Source organism: Typopeltis vanoorti, chromosome 21 (genome assembly GCF_054136105.1).
Source record: "Typopeltis vanoorti isolate ZY-2024b chromosome 21, IOZ_Tvanoo_1.0, whole genome shotgun sequence".
In the NCBI taxonomy this organism is placed as follows: Eukaryota; Metazoa; Arthropoda; class Arachnida; order Uropygi; family Thelyphonidae; genus Typopeltis; species Typopeltis vanoorti.
Window position 1 is genome coordinate 24,845,727 of NC_143569.1, and position 21,974 is coordinate 24,867,700.

Here is a 21,974-nt window from a genome sequence, read left to right on the forward strand (position 1 = left end):
TTTGCCTTGCTGAACAAAACATTGCAACATCAAGATTGATAATGCCATTGAAAATGTAGACAATTATTATTGTTGTTCATTATGGAAAATTATGGAGACAACTACCGTGTTAGAGCAAAACTTTAGTTTAATATAAAACAAAATGAACACTCGATGTTTCAACCTTCATATCAAGACCATCATCTGGAGTATATACACATATATACAGAGAAACCAACTGCTCTACAATCTACATGGTTTGCTAAAGTTACTGAACCAACCATTACAACAATTATTGGCCTGACCTCTGGTGAAAAAAAAACAAAAAAAACCTTTACTACATCAAAGCTAGAGTCCTATTATTATCTATTAGGTTACAAAATTAAATGGGGCTGGAGAGCAACATGTTTATATGTATGTGTGTGTGTGTGTGTGTGTATTCCTGAGCTTCTACTCGGTTGTAATGGTACATTTTAAAGAATAAATATTTAATGACTTAAACCGAGATAAAATATGAAGTTTTAATGAAAATGATACAACTAGTTTCAGCCTTTTACAGCCTTCTTCAGGTATCCACTAAAGGTAGAACACAGTAATAAAAATTGAAGTTACAAAAAACTGAGAATTACAGGCAAAAAATGCAATACATAGGTAGCATCTCAATACCTTACATTAGTTCAGTCTCCAATAAATTGGCTAAAGTCCTTAAAAAATACAACATCAGGCGTTTTTCACTACATTCCATAAGTCCTTTTTCTTATAAGCCATCCGAAGCCTATTCATCACAACCTGAAATATCCAGGTGTTTACAAGTTGTGGTGCGATTATAATATTCCTTATTTTGGACAGACTAACAAATCTGTTGAACTTCGTATAGAGGAGCATAAGAGAGACATCTCCTATAATGATCTACAGTCACTCAGTTTGTTGGGATAAATCCGAAAACATTTTTCGCTGCAGTGATGAGTTTGAAAGGAAAATCGTGGAATCCAGGTAAATCCTCCTTAATCCTGAACATTTGAACAACAATTTGAGTTATAACATCCCTGATAGCCATGCTACTGTTGTTCAATACTGCCGTTTACAAGAACTTGGAAGCTTGCAAGGGAAAGATGTTAGCAGTGCTTGGGATAAAATCAGCGGGTATCTGAGGAAAGCAATATCAGATTGTGTCCCCATGGTCGGGAGGTCAAACAAGGCAGGCATTAGATGGATGAGCAGTAGTATCAAGCTTGAACTGCAAAAAAAGAAAATGTTATGGAGAATTTACAAGGAGAAAGGCGATCAGGACACCCATGAGCAGTACAAGGCTCAAGCTAGGAAGGTTACCAGCATAGTAAGAAAAGCTAAATCAGATTATGAGAAGACCTTAGCCAAAGAGATCAAGGGTAATCCCAAAGAGTTCTTCCGCTATGTGGCAAGTAAGAGGAAGAATGACTTCGGAAGGATAACCTTAGTGGGTGCTGATGGTATTGAGGTGACAAAATCAGATGTAATAGTCAAGTTACTGAGTGATCACTTTTCAAAAGTCTATCACCCAAGTGAGGATATCTCTATACCTATAGCAATACCTAATGTGAGAATTGAAGCTAAAGAATCAGAGGTATTAAATATATTGCAAAACTTAAATGCAAACACTGCGGTAGGCTTAGATGGAATATCAGCTCGGGTGTTGCGTGAATGTGCAAATGAATTGTCAACCCCTCTTACCTGGATATTTAATTTAAGTTTGAACTCTGGTATGGTCCCTAGGGAGTGGAAGTTAGGCAAAGTGGTTCCTTTGCATAAAGGTGGCTCTAAAACTGCGGTATTGAATTACAGACCAATCACCATCTCAGGAGTAGTGGTAAAAGTATTGGAAAAGTTGGTTAAAGACAAAATTCAAGAATGGGTGGATCAGGATATGATACTCTATAGAGGCCAACATGGTTTTGTTAAAGGTAGATCCTGCCTTAGCAATCTATTAACTATTCATAATAGAATAACATCTGAGTTGGACAAAGGAACTGGCTACACAGTGGTACTTCTGGATTTTGCTAAGGCTTTTGACAGGATACCCCATAGAACACTGTTACGCAAATTGGAGCAGATGGGAATGGATATTAAATTGGTGATATGGATAGGAGAATGGCTCAGGGAGAGATACCATAAGGTGGTGTATGGAGGAGCCGAGTCCAGAATGAGGCAGGTGACCAGTGGTGTGCCTCAGGGCTCTGTGCTTGGGCCAATGTTGTTTAATTTGTATATAAATGATATAGGAAACGGCTTGAAGGGAGATATTCAGTTGTTTGCTGATGATGCAAAGTTGTGTAGTGCAATAAAAAATCAAGCTGATGTTGAAAGTTTGCAGGAGGATTTAAATAAGCTGGTAAAATGGGCAAAAGAAAATGGATGTCAGTTCAATGTGGAAAAGTGTAAAGTAATGCATTTTGGGATTAAAAGATTACCAGCTGTGTACTACATCGATGGAAAGGTATTCCAAGAGATTGATGAGGCTAGGGACTTAGGGGTATTGGTAGATAGGGAGATGAAGTTCAGAGGACACATTGCTAACGTGTCCAAGATTGCACATAGGATTACTTGGTTGTTGAGGAACACACTGACATCCAGAGATAAAGAGGTTATTATTCCCCTTTATAAAGCATTGATACTTCCACATTTGGATTACTGTGCTCAGGTCTGGTCACCTGGATTCCTTGGAGATGAGGAGGCTGTGGAGAGGGTTCAGAGAAGAGTGACCAAGTTGGTGAGTGATATAAAAAATGCTCCCTACATTGATAGATTGAGAGCTTGTGGATTGCAGAGATTGGTTGATAGGCGAAGAAGAGGGGATATGATAGAAACATTCAAATTACTAAAAGGTTTTTATAGGATTGATGCAGGGGAAATGTTTCAGCTGTGTGATAGTGATGGAAGAACAAGAGGTCATCTCTGGAAATTAAAGAAGAGTGTGGTTAACAAAGGTGTCAGAACAAGGTTTTTTGCCTGGAGGGTGGTGAATGAGTGGAATTCATTGCCTGATTTAGTTGTAAGCTCTTCGTCTGTAAATGAATTCAAGAAGAGATATGACAGATATTGTTTTGCTAGTTTGGGTCTCCTGCGATGAGTCTACTGACTCCATGGAGATACCCGTAATAATAATAATAATAAAAGATCACATGCATCTGCCCTATCCAGTCATGTTCTTTTCTCAAACAATCCTCATAATGATCTACAGAGTCACTCAGTTTGTTGGGATAAATCCGAAAACATTTTTCGCTGCAGTGATGAGTTTGAAAGGAAAATCGTGGAATCCAGGGAAATCCTCCTTAATCCTGAACATTTGAACAACAATTTGAGTTATAACATCCCTGATAGCCATGCTACAGTTGTTCAATACTGCCGTTTACAAGAACTTGGAAGCTTGCATGCAACAAACAATAGCACGTTAGATAGAACAACTTGAATAATACAACGTTTTTGTGTCGATTATGTATTGCATTTTTTGCTTGTAATTCTCAGTTTTTTGTAACTTCAATTTTTATTACTGTGTTCTACCTTTAGTGGATACCTGAAGAAGGCTGTAAAAGGCTGAAACTAGTTGTATCATTTTCATTAAAACTTCATATTTTATCTCGGTTTAAGTCATTAAATATTTATTCTTTAAAATATATATATATATATAATAAATTTTAAAAAAAAACTGTGATTATACATATAAATTTCAATTAATTGGTATGGAATAGTTTCCAATAAAAGCTGAAAATTGCTTAAAGTCCTAAAGTATGCTAGATACTAAGTAGGCTGAATATGTGCCATCCAAATTCTTAGAATTATTTTGCTACCATTATTGTTGAGATTAGGGTGGTTGATTTCAACATATTCCAAAACATGGAATCTACAAAAAGCAAACCTGTTTTTAGTTTAACACAATAGGCTATATTTAGTTTAACAATTTTTCAAAAGGAAATTTAGTTTTGGTTCTATCTTACTATGCTGTTTTTTTTTATTATCCCATGGTATTATTACACCAGATCATAGAGGTCAAGTTCATGTATTTTATATAGCACCTTTTCTGGGTTGTTATAAAGTTCACATTTAGAAATATTCATACAAGTTAGTAAATGCAGGAGTGATGCTTCCTCGATGTTACAGATGGGATAGACTTTTATGCCATTGCTAAACTTGATTAGTCTTGAGGCAAGAGATCATGGTAGTGGCACAGGGATTAAACTTGGAGTTGATGGTAGCTCCTGGTTTTTCTGCTGAATACCAGTGGTGAGTCATGTCCTGGAGAATCATTCTTTTTACATTTTCTTTTTTGAGTAGTTTTAAAAAGATCAAAATCTGTGGTATCACTTGATGTTGCAGCCATTTTTGTTACTTCATCTGCAATTTCATTTCCCTTTAATCCCGTATGGGATGGAATCCATTGGAAAATTATTTCGGAATCCTTATATAGTATGTTTGTTTTTTACTATGCCTCTAAGTATTTCTTGATGGTAGTATAGCAGTTCTTAATAGCTTGAAGGGGATGCTAAGGAATCAGTGAAAAATATAATTCCTTTGGGTTTTGTTTATCCAAATGTTGCAGTGCTGTGTTAATAGCTATTAATTTTGTATGGTATGAGTTGCATCCTATACTGTTGGTTACGCATGGACAGGGCTAAGCCATCAAGTTGTTAATATCGAATTATTTCAAAGTAAATGTGTCATTCACTTTGAAATAATTCGATTTGAGGCAATGAAATTTTGAAATAGGGAAACATGAGGAAAAAAGCCTAGAAAACCCTGAAATCTTGAGATCATCAGCTTCATTAGGTTGAGATCATCATTAGATTGAGATCATTGTAATCAACAGAAGCCTTAAAACATATTCCAAACCTTAACAAGTATGGCTGTATAAATCTACCAAAGATTTGGGAGACAGTCATCCTAAGACCAAATTAATATTACTTATTACTTTTATTTTTTTTTATTTTATTTTATATTTATTTAAAACTTTCTAAGACTATCATTTGGACTACTATTTCAAAACTTTGAATTTTTTTTTTTTTAACCTAGATGGCGCCATATTAGGACTTTAGTCTTGTGTTGCACGCTGCAATTACTTATACTAGCCCCACTGTTACACCGGATTGTGGTTGTCTTGCATTTGTAACAAACTTTGTGTTGTGTGCTCTGAAGATGCTGGATATAATACCAGCAAAATATTAGCTTTTAAGTTAATAAATAGTTATTTTCTTATCCATCTATGTTCATATCGTACCGTGAAATCTATTACAACATATACTGTTGGTTGTTTTTAGTTCTATATTTTGAGAACCATAGATGAGTGTGCCACCCCCAGAATTGCCATTTGGATTTTTGGAGTCATCTGTGTATATCTTTATTATAGGTTCATACTTCATTATTTTTGAAAGAGCTAATGATCTCAAGATTTCAGGATTTTCTAGGCTTTTTTTCTCATGTTTCCCTATTTCAAAATTTCATTGCCTCAAATCGAATTATTTCAAAGTGAATGACACATTTTAATAACAACTGGATGGCTTAGCCCTGGGCAGTCCCTTATCACCTCCCTGTGCTGATCTGTTCATGGAAAAACTAGAAGCTGACATCCTTTCCAAATTAAATCCAAAGCCGTTGGTTTGGTGGAGATATGTAGATGATGTTTTCATAATTTGGAGAAGCACAGAAACAACCTTATTTGAATTCCTTACAAAAATAAATTCCTTCCACCAAAAAATACAGTTCACGTTAGAGTTTGAAAAGAATAGCCAATTGCCTTTTCTAGGCACACTAATCAAGAAACAAGAGAATGGACAAATCCAGCTCACATTCTATCGAAAACCAACACACACACACTGCACGTTACCTGCACTTCAAATCAACTCACCTTATTGCACAGAAACTAAGCGTGATACATGTGCTTAAGAATAGAGCAACCAACATTATCTCAAAAGAAAAAGATCTCCTTAATGAACTCGCTCTCATATCTCAGACCCTGGTAAACAACAGTTACTCAAGAAATATAATCAAAAAGATTCTTCATAGAAACCCTCCACAGCAGCAACCTCCTGTCACGCAATATACATCATCCATCGTCATCCCTTATGTGGGCTCAGTGTCAACAAAAATTGCCAAACTCCTTAAGTCTTTCAACGTCAGAGTTGCTCTCAAACCCGGCAAGACAATACGCAATATTTTGAGATCACCAAAGGACATTAATGCCTTTTTCAAATACGGCGGTGTATACAACATTCCATGTTCCTGTGGATTAAATTACATAGGGCAAACATCAAGAATCCTGGAAATTCGAAAAAAAAAAAAAAAAAAACATGTAGGGGATGTGAACAACAGAACAGATACTTCAGGATTAGCCCATCACGTCTCGATCTCTAACCACAATATTGATTGGGATAAAAGCTCCATGCCCTATATAGAAGAGGATTTTCGATGTAGAAACTTCAAAGAAGCCGCGGTTGTACTCCACTCTGGAGAAAATCTAAACAAAAATCAAGGAATGATTCTGAAAGACATCTGAAAAAGCCTAATAAGTTCACTCAGCTTATCAGAATTTCATTTCGCTAAAAACTATATAACGCACTCAATAAACAATGACTGATAAACCATTTCAATGCTTATGATGTTACATGCCGGTTTAATTTATTTGACTGTGTTACTCCATTCTTCCTTTTTACTTGCAAACGTTAGTTCCTTGTATCGTTACACGTCCTGAAGAAGCCATACAGAACAACTGGGGAAACTTGTAGACAATTCTTGTATATATTTTACAAAAATCTCTGGTCAATAGCTTATTGTATAATGATTCAAAATTTTCCATATCCATTTCTTGAAAAGGAGATGTTATGAAAGAAATAGACTTAAAACAATTAGTAATTTTATTTTTAAATTTTTTCAAACTGTTCTGTTAGCTTTCGTATTTAAAAAAGGAAAAATGATCACTCTCAGCTTGATGTATTTATGATCATTTGAGATATTTTTAAATTTATCATTTATAAACATTAAATCAAAATTTTTCACATTATTGTCATTTATGGAACTCAACATTGGTTTAAAAAAAAAGGGGGGGGGTGCTTTTAAAAATAATATGTAACAGTTATGAAATTTCATTTTCTGTTCTTTTCTTACAAAAAATTTATCTTATACCCATATTGAAATTATTAATAAAGAATAGAAATATATCATAAAATAAATAAATAGTTTCACAAGGAAAACAATTTGTCAGTAGTCACTGTTATTTTCATGTGAAGTACAACAATTCTTTCATTTACTCACTGCAACTTATGACCAAGAAAGCAAAATCTTTCATTTTGTGATTTATTTTTCATTTTGATGAAGTTATGGATACTATTACCATGTTAAGAATAACTGCTTTAATCTCCCATTTTAACCTTCATATTAAGGTTGTCATCTGGAGTACACACACACACACACACACACACACACACACACACACACACACACACACACAGGGAGAGACAAGTTACATTACAATTCAAATAGTAAGTCAAAGTGACACTAGTTGGATCAACCATTATTTAACTGGCATTACCTCTAGAGGGGAAAAAAAAATTGCATCACAACCATATCTTATTTTTACATGGAGAGAAAACAAATTTAAATTATCTTTTATACTTTTAATACAGCAAAAGTAGTAGCCTAATCAATAATTTAACATAAGCATTTATTGTTATTATTATTACTGCAACTTAAATGTTTCTATCGTATCTTCCCTTCTTTTGCATATCAGCCAACTTTTTTTCCCACAAAACCCTCAGTCTATTCTCATAGGTAACATTCCACAAACCTCTAGCCATCTTGGTCACTCACCTTGTATCCTCTCCACCACTTCCTCTTCCCCCAAGAAAAAAAGGAGAGTAATCCAGATGTGGTCATATCAAGACTTTATTATAAGAATAATAACTCCTTTATCTCTGCTTGTTAGTGTGTCAATAACCAAGTAATCCTGTGAGCTTCCCTAGCTACTTAGCAATATGCCCTCTAAACTTCAACTCTCTATCTTCTACTACCCCCAAAATTCCCAGTTTTGTCATTTTCCTGGAGTACATTTTCCTTGTGGTACATGGCTTGTAATCTTTGTATCCCAAAAAGCATGTCTTTACACTTTTCCATATTAAATTGGCATCCATTATGTTTTTCCCATACTGTCAGCCTATTTAAATCATCCTACAAACTCTCTACATCACCTTGATTAACAATTATCCTGCCCAACTTCAAAGAACTGAATATCTTCCTTTGAATTATTTCCATTTATATACAAATTAAACAGCTGTGGTCCAAGCACAAAGATCTGCCACACCACCTAAGTACCTTCCCTGGATTCCTCCTCCATATGCTGCTTTTCAGTATCTGTTCATCAGCCACCCTTTTATCTATATTACCAGTTCCATATCCATTCCCATTTGATGCAGTTTGTATAACAGAGTTTCATGTAGTATCCTCTCAAACTCCTTTGCAAAATCCAGCAGTATCATCATATATCCATTTCCTTTATCTAAGTCAGCTGTCACTCTGTTATCAAAGGTGAGTAGATTATTAAGGCATGACTGACCCTTCATAAAACCTCGTAGAGTTTCATATTCTTATTCACCCATTCCTGAGTTCCCGTTTTGACCAACCTCTCCAATACTTTTACCACCACTCCTGAGATACTAATTGGTCTGTAATTTGCTACCACAGACTTAGATCCTCCTTTATACAAAAGAATTATTTTGCCATCCTTCCACTCTCTTGGAACTTTGCCAGAACTGAGACTTTAAATTAAATAGTCTAGTCAAAGGTATTGCTAGTTCCCCTGCACATTCTCACAAAACTCAAGCAGATATCCCATTCAATCCCACAGCTGTATTTGCATTTAGATTCTTCAGTATGCTAAGTACCTCCAATTCTTCAACTTCTGTTCTCACATCAGTCCCTGTCACTTCTGTCATAATAAGAGTATCTTCACTTGGATGATATACCCTTGCATAGTGGACACTGAATAGCTCAACAATTTCATCTACTTCTGTTGCATCTCTACTCATTAAAGTTATCCTTCCATAATCCTACTTGCCACATAACAAAAAAAACTCTGTGATTTCCTTTTGCCTATTCAGTTAATTTCTTATCATAATTTGATTTTGCTTTCCTTACAATGCTGATTACTTTTCCTGCCTGATCCTTGTACAGTTCATGAGTTATATTAAGGCTAAGATCATGGAGTACTACAGTCCCAATTATAATTTATAATGAACTTGTAGAACAAAAGGTATGGATAGAATAAGTGCCATCCATATTCTTCAGATTTTTAGAACGTCGTTATTGTTGAGATTAGGGTTGTTGATTAAAATTTCATACTCTTCCTTAAATTTGCTCTGAAACCAGTTTTAGTGTGATGTAACGATTAGGTACATAGACTATCCAGTACATTACCAGAAAGTCCAAATTTGCCATAGTTATTAAATTTAATGTGTCGTTTATGTTCCTTTTTCCAGATAGGAATTGTTTGTCTGGTTTCTTCTATAAGTTACAAGTGCATTGAATATGATATACTCCAGGGTGGTCCAGAGGAAGGAGTTTTTAGAGGTATTGAATAAGTTCTTTAATTTTGCAAGAGGTTTAAAGGTGGCATTGAGGTTGTATTTGTGTAGTATTCTGTTTGTTTTATTCGATATCCTTTAATATATGGAATGATTATGGTGTTTGTTATTTGGTGCATTCTTGTGAAGAATTTTGTTGATTGTATTTTTGCTGTAGCCATTTTTTAAGAAAGTATTGCTGAAATTTTAAACTCATGCTTAAAAGCTTGCCCACTGTAGCAAATCTTTAAAGCCCTGTTTTTTAATGTATTAACGACACCTGAATTTTGTTTTCGGTAATGTAAGAGTTTTTGTGTATCTTTTGACCAATGTGTGTATAGGCTTGTGGTAAACAGTGAAGGAAAGACTGCTGGAAAGAAGACGTGAAATTGTATTCAGAAATGGAAGTGAGTTCGGTTTTCAATTTTACTTGTGAATTGTATGCATTTGTGGATGTGATTGATTTCTGTGGAAAGACTAGTGTGGTCAGAGCAAATGGTTCTAGCATGATTTGCTAGAATTATCTATTTGATGACATCATATTGCTGTGAGAGGGTTGATGTGATAAATGATAGATGTACCTTCCAGGGTAGGTTTTCTGTAGATAGAAAAGATAAAAGTTCATCAGATAGTCAGGTAACAAGAATATTATGGAAGGGTAGACACTTGTTGTTTTTCTTTTCAATAGTGAAATGAATTTTCAGGTGTTAGTAGTTGAGATGAGCTAAAAACATATTGGGCCAGAGTTCATTATAAAACTGAATAAGGAGATCAGGGAGAAAGAGAGTCTAAGAGTTCTGAAGTTTTTTTTTTAAGGATGCATTAGTAAAAAGGGAGGCTATGTCAAACTGACCATAGTGTCATTATCTCTGATAAGGTTTGAAGTGTACAGAATTCTTAATGAGAAGAAATGTGGCCTGTAATAGAAAAAGAACTCTTGTGCTAAATTTGGCCATTATGAGTCTCAAGGGTGTATTCTGTTGGTGTATTTTTTGTAATCTGTCACTGACCTGACAGCTGTCAGGCCATGAAACCCTATCAAAATGGACTAATAGAAAGTGAATACTGTATTTACTCGAATATAACTCGCATTTTTTTCCCAAAAATTAAAGCTAAAACATTGAGGATTTTTGGAAACTAAAGTTTTCAGGAAAAAACTGAAAATGGGTATGACTTACCAAGAATCTCCTATTCATTATTGCTACTTCCAGCCTTGAGAGCGGTTTCCTTGTGTGTATCGTCAAAGTCATCTACCTATATAGCGTCATCTTCTTTCCCATTATTTCAAGCAAAAATTACCAGTAATTTAAAACACTTGAGATACATAATGAGCAATCCTTTACAAACGACTAATGAGAAGTGAAAGTATAGCACAAAACAGACAGCAATGGTAGGCCAGTAGAGATAGAGCAGCTATGAAGACATGCATAGAATTGGTGCAGTATTAACAAAAGATCATGCAAGCCAACAACTGCTGAGTTAAAATGCTAATTCTCTTCAACTGAATTCCATAATATCTGAAACTGCCATAACAAGATTCACTATATATTTCTTAGTTTTAACACGTTTACGACAGGGTGGTGTTTTGCCTGTTTATTGTTCTGACGGAACTTCTCATTACCAGGCTAACTCGCACAAAGTTTTAACCCCTTGTTGAATTTTATTGCTGGTTGTTTGCATGTCACTTCTGCTTTTGTGATGTTTTAATGGCATCGAAAATTTCAAAAATTGGATTTTAGTTTTTAGTTAGATACTGTGTTTGCTAGTGCAACATATGGATTTACTCGAGTCTATACAGCATAGTTTCTGTGGGGGAGGGGACATGTGATTCATTACTTAGTCTCATTTTTATCCCAATTGTCTCTAATTGCACTGTTTGTTGAGAAATATACTACACAGACTGCAAATGTCTCTGAACAAAACTACTTGCTTTTCTTGCATCTGCATTATGGTGGCTGTTGGGGAAGGCATGTTGTTTACTGTGGGGAGCAAGTTAATATTGCCCTCGTGTGAACATGTTTAAACTTTTTTTCACATGCCAGGTATATGTGAAACTTTTTAATTTCTTTTTTCATAAAGTAAAATCAGGGGTGTGAGTTATACGTGAGGACAAGTTATATTTGAGTAAATACAGTGTATGGACGCTTTGACAGTGTTTATATTTTCTAAGTAGTCCATGCTAAGGCAACTCGTGAATGCTGGTGAATATATTTCTGTAAGCTCTCTGGTCAACTTATTTTTACGAAACCTTCATAGTTTCTACATTCAGCTTTGAAATAATGCAGGATCTAATATCCACTTTACTTATATAATTTTGCATCGCCGAACTAAAGCCTTTTGGTTCTTTATTTTAGTAAATACTTTTATGCACCGACCGAGAGTTCGCTTACGAAAAGTACACCTCTCCGACATTTCAAGTTCCTTAGTACTGAGTGAGTTTCTGCTCTCTTAAGGTTTCTGCCTGATCTCTGAGGAAAACCATCTAGTTCGAAACAGCTGTCAGGCCAGTGAAACTATTAGTCCATGATAAGGCAACTCGTGAATGCTAGTGAATATATTCCTGTAAGTTCTCTGGTCAACTTATTTTTACAAAACTTTCATACCTTCTACATTCGGCTTTGAAATAATGCTGGATCTAATATCCACTTTACTTATATAATTTTACATCGCTGAACTGAAGCCTTTTGGCTCTTTATTTTAGTAAATATGAAACTAGATGTTTCAGTGTGCCTTATATACACTTGAGTTAGCTTTGCATTAGGAACACGCCCACCTAATAATGTGTTGGTTTGCCTCTCTGTGCAATCATAGCTTGCAGATGTCTAGAAACTCAACCCATGTCTGCTGCAGCAACTCCATCAGTTCATGCTCATTTCATGGGGGAGGAGGATCAGCAGTTCTCACACCCTGTTCTATCATCTCCCACACATGTTCAATTAGATTACAGTCAGGGAAGTTTGGGGCCAAGGCAATGGCAAATTTGTTGTCATTTCCTCCAACCATTCAGTGGTTGTACAAGCCCAGTGTGATAATGTGCATTGTCCTACTGAAAGATGGCACTGTGGTCAGGGTAGACCTGCAGATATGGATGGAGATGCTCAGCTAACAGGTTCCTGTAGCAATCACCATTCAGTGTTTGTGGGATGATAACCAATAGACCTAGAACATGCCAGGAAAAAGCTCCTCAAACCATAACACCATCTCCACCAACCTTTTGAACCCCAACTGTGCAACCACGGGATAGAGCTTCATGCTGTTTCCCAGTCATCAGCATGGTGCAGCAGGAAACAAGACTCATCAGTCCAGATGACCTTCCATCTGTCAAGAGTTATTGCCATTGTTCCTTGGCCCATTTGAGGTCTTGTTTGCAATGCCAGGCCGTCATCATGGGTACCCTTGTTGGTCTCTGGTTGTAAAATCCCAGGCAAAGCAAGGTACAGCACATGGTGTATGTGGAAATTGGTTGAACTGTTGCACATAGTTGCTGAGATACCAGTCATGACACCTGATGCTCACCTCTAGGATCAACCACAAATGGCTGACCAATGTGAGGCCTTCTGCTGGATAGCTGTACAGTAATATGGGAGCTAACAACAAGTTTGGCTGTTTCCAAAATACTGGCACCTGTCATCCAGGCCCCAACTATATACCTGTGGTCAAATTGGCTTACATCACCACATTTCCCCATTACTGGCAAACATTTACTGATTTATGTACAGAGGATAGGTGTGCCCATTTATAGTAGCCACACATAATGTTGATATCACATAGAAATTCGTTATGGGTGGTGGGGGGGGTTCTAATGCAAAGCTAACTCAACTCACTGCAGATGACATCAAAGAACAGGATGCATTCTGAAGGTGTGAGCTTCGGATTAATTTTAATATTTACTGAGTGCACACTTTGCAAAAGTATATCATCCAGGTGGTGACATTAAAAAAAATGAAGGACCCATTAGTTTATATGGGAATTGTGATAAATGAAGTGGAGGTGAATAGTCTATTACAGAACCTTGTGAATACATCTCTGGGATTGGATGGTATACCGGCACGGGTCTTGCGTGAATCAGCTAAGGAATTATCAGTGCCCTTGACCATGTTGTTTAATCTGAGTCTCGGGTCTGGTTTAGTCCTGAAGGCGTGGAAAGAGGGGAAAATAGTTTCACTGCATAAAGGAGGATCCAAGACTATGGTGGCAAATTACCGACCGATCAGCATATCAGGAGTCATTGTCAAGGTCTTGGAGAAAGTAGTCAAGTGAAAAATACAGGAATGGATTGATGAAAATGAGATACTGTACAGAGGACAGCATGGCTTTGTGAAGGGAAGATCATGCCTCAGTAACTTGCTCAAGTTTTATAACAAGGTGACAGCAGAACTGGATAAGGGAAATGGGTTTACGGTGATACTGCTGGACCTGGCAAAAGCGTTTGAAAGGATACCACATGGAATTCTAATCCGTAAGCTACAACATATGGGAATGGATATAGGGTTGGTGAGATGGATAGGTGGGTGGTTGATGGAGAGATATCAAAGCGTAGTTTATTGAGGAGTGGAGTCCAAAAGACGGCCTGTGACCAGTGGTGTGCTGCAGGGTTCTATTCTTGGACCACTGCTGTTTAATCTGTTCATTAGTGATATAGGGAAGGATCTAAGTGGAACAGTTCATTTGTTCGCTGATGATGCAAAGTTGGGTAGGGCGATAGTGAATGCAGAAGATGTCAAAGTCTTGCAGGATGACTTAGATAGAAGACTAGGTTGCAGAGGATGTCAATTTAATATGACAAAATGTAAGGTTATGCATTTTGGGGTGAAAAGATTAGCAGCAGTATACCACATTGGTGGAACTGTACTCCAAGAGATTGATGAGGCCAGGGACTTGGGAGTGTTGGTGGATAGGGAGATGAAGTTTAGGGAGCACATTGCAAAAGTAGCTGAAACAGCTCATCAACTCACTTGGTTGTTGAAAAATACCTTGACGAGCAGAAACAAGCAAGTTATTGTACCTCTGTACCGAGCCCTGATAAGACCTCATCTCGACTACTGTGCCCAGATTTGGTCACCTCGGTTCCTTCTTGATGGGGAGGAGGTGGAAAGGATCCAGAGGCGAGTGACTAAGATGATAACAGGTCTATGGAATGAACCATACAAGAACAGGTTGAAGATTTGTGGGTTGCAGAAACTAGTTGATAGGCTGAAAAGGGGAGATATGATTGAGACATTCAAATTGCTAAAAGGATTCTATAAGATTAATTCAGAGGATATTTTTGAGATCAGGACTGGTGGTGGGAGAACTAGGGGACATCTATGGAAGCTGGGCAAGAGTGTGGTTAGCAGGGGTGTTAGAGCTGGGTTCTTTACTATTAGAGTGGTAAATGAGTGGAATAAGCTGCCAGAGTCTGTTGTGGGTGCTATGACAGTGAGCGAGTTCAAGGCAAGGTATGATAGATACTGCGAGAATGTCAAATAGTTGTGTGGACATGGAGTTTAGGGCCTCCCTTGATGAGTCTAAGGACTCCCTGGAGTAGCCCAAAATAATAATAATAAATATGATTTAAATGACATAGGATTATGGTTATTTATGGTGCTAATGTTAGTTTAAATTGCCACATTTTCTGATATTCATAATTTTGTTTCATTATTTTGGACATCCAGTATAGTATCTTTTTTTTTTAATTTGATACATGGCTCTGTCCTCTTATGTGGATAATAGATTCCCGGATATTCTTCACAGGAATCATATCTTGAACATGGTACTGCGTACAGTTTCATTATGGGAAGATCATTCATGACAGATCTTGCTTACTCTTTATGAAGAGATCACCCAGAGTAATGGCTATGATGTGATTTATTTGGATTTTAGCAAAGCCTACTAATCAGTGGCACACCCAGGATTTAATCTTGTGGGGAGGGGGGAGTTGAACTGATAAAAATATTTTATCAGTTTAATCCATTCAATTAAAATTCATTAAATTTCATTCATTCAATAAAATTCATTTGGTGATTATAAAAATTTATTTAAATAATGAAATCTAGTTTTCTTTTCTTTTTATAAAGCTCTTGAATTATTTCATTCGTGGTTACATTAATCTCTCTGTGTATATACAGGAAAGCCAGTCCGTTCAATCGTGATTGTGTCATGGTAGATCTTAAATAGGTTTTTAAAAGGCGTAAGTTAGAAAATGACCTTTCGCTGATGCTTGTCGTTACCGGAAGCATTGCAAATATTTTCAATAAGTTATAGATGTTAGGATATATCATTTTGTCACACTTTGAAACTGCATCAACGGCATTTTTGCATGTAGCTATTGCAAACAGTTTTTCAAATTTCTTATACCACAACTTGAATCTGGCATTTTTTTTTTCAAAATGTTGCAGTGTTGAGTGAAACGTTCCTGAAGTTGAGTTCAATATATGGTCAATAACTGGAATTTAAACAGTATTTAAACGTCTTTTTATTGCAGACTTGTAGCGGATTTATTTAGAAATATAACATCGTCCGCATAAAACAAAGAGCTGACATTAACGTCTCCAATTTTGATATCCTGTTTAATACCACTTTCCTTCATCATGTGATCCATATAGATAATGAATAACAGAGGGGGGATAATGTACATCCTTGTCTCACACCAGATTTAACATTAAACCATCTTCCTGTACTTCCTTCAATTCTAACTGCTGACTTACAGCTCAAATAAAGACTAAGTATTGCTTGATATAATGCTCAATTGACACCATATAACTGTAGCGTATTGAATAGCTTCTCTCTTGGCACCTTGTCATATGCCTTTTATATGTCATATGCCGACAAAACTTAAATACAGATCTTTGTTATATTCCCATGATTTCTCCACTATTTGTCGTAAAGTGAAGATCTGATCCTGACAGCCTCTATTTGACCTGAATCCAGCTTGTTCTTCACCAAGCCTTTCTTCCACAATTCTTCTCAACCATTTCTCAAGTATACTTGCATATATCTTACCAGGAACACTCAATAGGGATATACCTCTGTAATTCTCACATTCAGTTTTATTTCCCTTTTTATATATGGGTACTATGAGAGCTCTACTCCAATCATCTGGAATCCGTCCCTCTGTCCATGCATTCTGAACTATGCAGTGCAGCCACTGTAAGACTTTTATACCACCATACTTTAGCATTTCTGGTCGAATATCATCTACTCCTGCTGCCTTTCCACATTTCAAGCCTTTGATGGCTTTTTCTACTTATGGATATGTATTCCTGACTGCATGCCTGGTCAGTGTTTTTTACCACTGTGCTGTCGTCACTGCTTGTTTCATTTAACAGCCTTTCAAAGTAATTACTCCATTATTCGAGGATATCTTTTTCTCCCATTTTCATTTCACCTTTATCATCTCTAACTCCTTTCGCAGCACTCTTTCCTCCATTCCTAAGCTTCTTCAACAACCTCCAGAATATTTTGCCACCTTCTTGATATTTATTTTCTATATTCTTGCCAAAGTCCTCCCATGACTTTTGTTTAGCTAGTTTTACACACTGTTTAGCTTTCTTACATTTGTCTCTGTATTCTGTAAGAGTAAAAGCTGACTTATTTGCCAGGAACTTTTGATATGCTTTCTTCTTTTCCTTCACTGCCTCTTTAACTATCTGTGTCCACCATGGAGTTCTAATTTTTCTATCCTTGCAGACAACTTCACCACATGCCTCTCTAGCTGAATCAATCAGGGTTTTCTTCAAGGCTTGCCACTGAATCTCCAAGGTTTGGTTCCTGTTCTCAAACTCTTTCATTTTTCCTTCAATAATCTTTATGTATTTTAGTCTACAGTTCACATCTGAGAGCTGCTCAACTTTTATTCGCTTTAAAACTTTCTTACATGTCATTCTTTTCAATATGAAATTCAATTTTATCCTGCTCAAGACTAAATAGTGATCACTTCCAATTTCAAATCCTCTGTACACTCTGGTGTCCTGCAACAGGGAGAAAACATCACTATCTAAGTACTAAAGATCATTTAGTAGATAGGTGGGGAAGCACAAGCCGACTGCAAGTGCTACCACAGAACATGACCATAGAGTGCTATGAAGGATAATATGTAAAAACATGTTGAATGCAGAGTTCCAGGCATTGACTGAAACATGAATCTGCTCAAAAATGTTCAGAACCGAGAGTACATGGGTTTCCATGGTAGGACTGCAATATGCAAGCCACACATTACCCGAACAAAAGCATGCAGCGTCATCTTCAGTTGTGCAAAAAGTATGTAAAAGACATGGAAGCTTGGAAAGCTGTTTAATGGAGCCACAAATCATGCAACACTCTCTGCTGAGCAGATGGATAGTATGGTGGATGCCCAGTGAACATCTCTTACCAGAATGCATAACCCCCAGCTATGAAATTTGGAGTTGGTAGTGTGATAGTATGGTCCTATTTTAGCCTTGGACTTCTGCTTATGGTGCTACAAACATTGATCTCAGATATCTGCACATTCTAGGCAAGACAATGTATCGTGTCATAAGGCTTCTGCTGTAACTGCATGTTTTGTGGACATGAACGTTACCACACTTGACTGGCCTCCACAGAATCCTGATCTCAACCATATCAAACATTTGTGGGATGAAACTGAGGCATCAGATGAGGTTAAGGAACATCTGCCCCACAACATTCCAGGACCTCATTACATGCCTACAGGAAGGATGGTTCAAATTTTCCATTGATTGCTATCATATGCTTGTGGAAAGTATGCCCCATAGTATTGCTGCAGTGATTGCAGCGAAAGGAGTTACTAAGTCTCTTTAAGGTGGGCGCCATATCTGTTTGTTCTTCACACTATGATGTCCATTGGCTTCTTTCCACACAGTGTAGAAATGTGTATGAATAAATAAATAAATAGAAGATCAAAGAATGAATGAGATGAAGATGAAATAAGTGAAATTTTACAAGCCATCCTAAATGCTGGTGGTGAAATTAGTGGCATGTGTATTGGTTTTGCTACAGTGATGATTTGTCAGTATATGGTTGGCCTACTGTTCATTTATTTAGATTGAGTTATAGAATTGTGGACATGAATGTTACCACACTTGACTGGCTACAGACTCCAGTTTTTCTTTACCAAACATAAAATTGAACATGTTTTGATTCCATGTATATCCTAATATAAATATAAATTTGGATGTTTTGTGGAGTTCGTGCTTTGCTACCCTAGATAGACATAACTCTGTTAGAAGTCTGATAAATAATAATGTTTATTTATCATTTCTATAAAATGGTTAGCTCATTAGAATTTCACAAGGAGCTTTCACAAGCATACAGGAAACCTTCTGTAGTAAATCTTACTATTTATAAATTCTAACTTTCATTTAAAAAAAAGAAAGAAAAGAAAAAAGTAAATGTCGAAAAAAATTATTTCTGTTAATAGAAAATACTTAATAATACTTCATTTTATATTATGGTTTCTTTATAAATTATAATACAAAACAGTTAAGGATTCTGAAAGAAAATAGATAATTTAAATTTCATTTTGTGTATGCATTTTTCTATCTGCTAAATTCTTTTTTACTTTCAAAGGTACAGAAAAATGCACCTAAACATTCAAAGGAAAGGGAAGAACCATCTTCAAAAGGAAAAGAAAAGGGAAAAAAGAGTAGTAGAAGAGGTAGGTAAAAAATATGAGGGGGGGATTACTTAGGAAATGGAAGAACAATCTTCAAAGGGAAAAGAAATGGGGAAAAAAGAGTAGCAGAAGATGTAGATAAAGAACAGAAGGGTGGGGAGAACTACTTTAGGACTGAAGTATCAGAAGTATGTGTTATTCCTCCTATTAAGAGAGAAGTTTCTTAAAATCTTATACTCTCGAGTTACATGGATAGAATTTCTTCTGGATTCATCCTGTACATTTACGTAGTATAAAATGTAAATGAAACATTAAGCTTTCTGGTAAATGGTATTTTTTTTAATGGTAACACTTAAGTTATTTTTGAATGCTGTAACATTCATAAATACTAAAATAAAAACAAAATTTGAGTAGTCATCATTGGAATTAAACCTTTGGATAGTAGGAAGCAGTAGCTTGGTGTGCCTTTTATCAGATTTAGTAATTTACAAACATCACACAGTGCTATATTTGCTGATATAATGTACAGATTCTTGCTGTTGAAAGTAATGCTGATTAAAAAAAAAAAAAAATGCTCACATGTATCTGAATTTATCTCTATTAGACCATATTAATTTTTTTCCGGTTGTTGTTATGTAGAAATGACAAATGATTAATTATAATCATGTAGAAATCATTTGTCATTTCTACATTTCTCTCTCCCCAAATTATTTTTGGCTAATGTATGTTTCAACAGTATAAATAAAATTTTAATAGTAAAAGATTTGGATTTTCTTTTGTATTTTGCTCTCTTTTTTTTTTTTTTTTTTATTACTGTCTTCTAGTAATAATACACTTTAGTTTCATGTCAGAAAGTCAAATGATCTTTGTTGTATTTCAGCTATGAAGAGTGAATAATTATTACAGAAAAAAAAATCATGAGTTGTCTTTGTACTATATCAGATTTTAATTCCAGTGTTGCATTCATTGAGCTGATTATATGTTTGACTATAAGTTGATTATAAGCATTCAGAGCTGTGTAATAAATATATTTACTTATGTAATATAAGTATTGCTTTTTCTCTTTAATCACTGCATACCAGTGATGTTTGTTGTTCATATATTCCCATGATATTTGCTGTCTTATAATTACAGAATTGATTATTTTTAAAAGTTTATAAGAGAAACAGAAAGTAGCACATAATCAGGAATATTTTAGTCAGATCATGTTGAAAAAAAAAAATCAGATGTACATAATTCCATGTTAGATATATATTTGAGGAATATAAAATAGTTCTGGATGAGCTGTTAAGTATAAAACATACTTTTAGTGATATCCATTACCAAGATAATAGTTGTGGACAGTTTTATATATATATTAGCCCTTTTAATTTTTTTTGTTATTAAAGATAAGGCAATTTAAATTCAGTAATAACTGGTATCATTGTATTAACTTGCAGTGCTCAGAAATAGTGAAATAACTATAATGTAGGAATTTGCAAATCTTGAATGTTATTATTTGAATTGATATTATTTAATTATTATTTGAATTATCATTTATTGCTCAGGTATACAGCATTTTTGTAATTGCAACCTACTGGTGTATATTTTTATGACATAACTTACATGTTTTATAATTTTTTTCTTTTTCCTCTACAAATTTTCGTGCTTTATCTTCATGCAGAAACACCAACATCTGGTTAACTTGTTGAGTACAGGTTTGCAATATTTCAAATTCATGTCTAAATATGTTTCAAACTGTTGATTTTGTCATTTCTGGGCATCAGATTGAATGAAATTAAAAAAGCAACAAATTTATATATGCTATTATTTAGTCTAGATATTTTTGTAGTTTTCAAATATGTAATGTTTTTATATTAAACACAAAGAATTAAGGCATGCATTGTTATTTTATGTCATATCAGGAAAAGTGAAAATAAAAAAAAAAAAACATTAAAAATCCTGAGTACTGCACTTAAGGTCAGGATTCTGTTAATAGTATTTATTTTGAGTTCATCTTACAGATAGAAAAATGAAATAAAATTTATGTGCTAACATAAAGAATTTTACGTAGAAAAACTGAGTAGTATTTTGTATAAGGGAGAAAGCTGCAACCAGAATCCATGGAATTCATATTTCTGGTTCCATAGTGATGTATTTAATGAATCTAACACTCTTTTAGAAATAAATGAGCAACATTTCTGGGATCCAGCTTCCCTTATTAAACATATTTATCATTGTAATTCACACATTGTCATCCTTTAATTTGAAAAAAATTTAATTTTTCTGCAAGTCTTTACTTGTTTTCAGTTGACTTCATCCTCCTCATTTAACAGAACATTCTCTAGAAAACTTGTTTTATTTTTCTCAATTATTACTTTTATCCAAGATTAGTATAATCATCTTTTTAATTTATCATTTAATTGCTAGATCTGAATAATAAAAGATTTTGACTTTAGCACCCAAATAAAAATGACGTTTTAAATAAATTACTTATGAATTTACATATTTCATCATGCACAGAATAAAGTTTATGCAAATAGAAATTGTATGGGGCAAAAATAAACTGTTATAGTAGAAAATGTTCACAGATATTGGAAATTAATTTATAAACTCATCACAAATGCACAGTTTAGTAATTATCCGAAAATCTGAACTGGGCTCTGGTTTTTTATGCACATTTGTTAATCAACAGGAACATTTATATTGGAAACATTCTGTAGATATTTCTAACATTAAAATCTCCTTTAGGGCACATTAGGAAATTGATTTCCTGTCTGGTTGATTGAGGGTATGGTTAAATGAAGGTGCAGTTAAATAATGCTGTTAATACTTCATGCATC

The 21,974-nt window shown here is 35.2% G+C and overlaps 1 protein-coding gene across 2 annotated transcripts in view; it reads left to right on the forward strand.

Annotated features, from left to right (window-relative positions):
* The window catches only part of Gnf1 (germ line transcription factor 1), a 406,700-nt gene extending 385,318 nt beyond the window's left edge, over window positions 1–21,382 (forward strand). For both annotated transcript variants that reach the window (XM_090411514.1, XM_090411513.1), the window contains one exon: window positions 19,107–21,382. In XM_090411514.1, coding sequence (XP_090267640.1) covers window positions 19,107–19,202 — 96 coding nt within the window. In that variant the 3' untranslated portion in view covers window positions 19,203–21,382. The remainder of the gene's footprint in view (window positions 1–19,106) is intronic.
* Window positions 21,383–21,974: the final 592 nt, after the last annotated feature.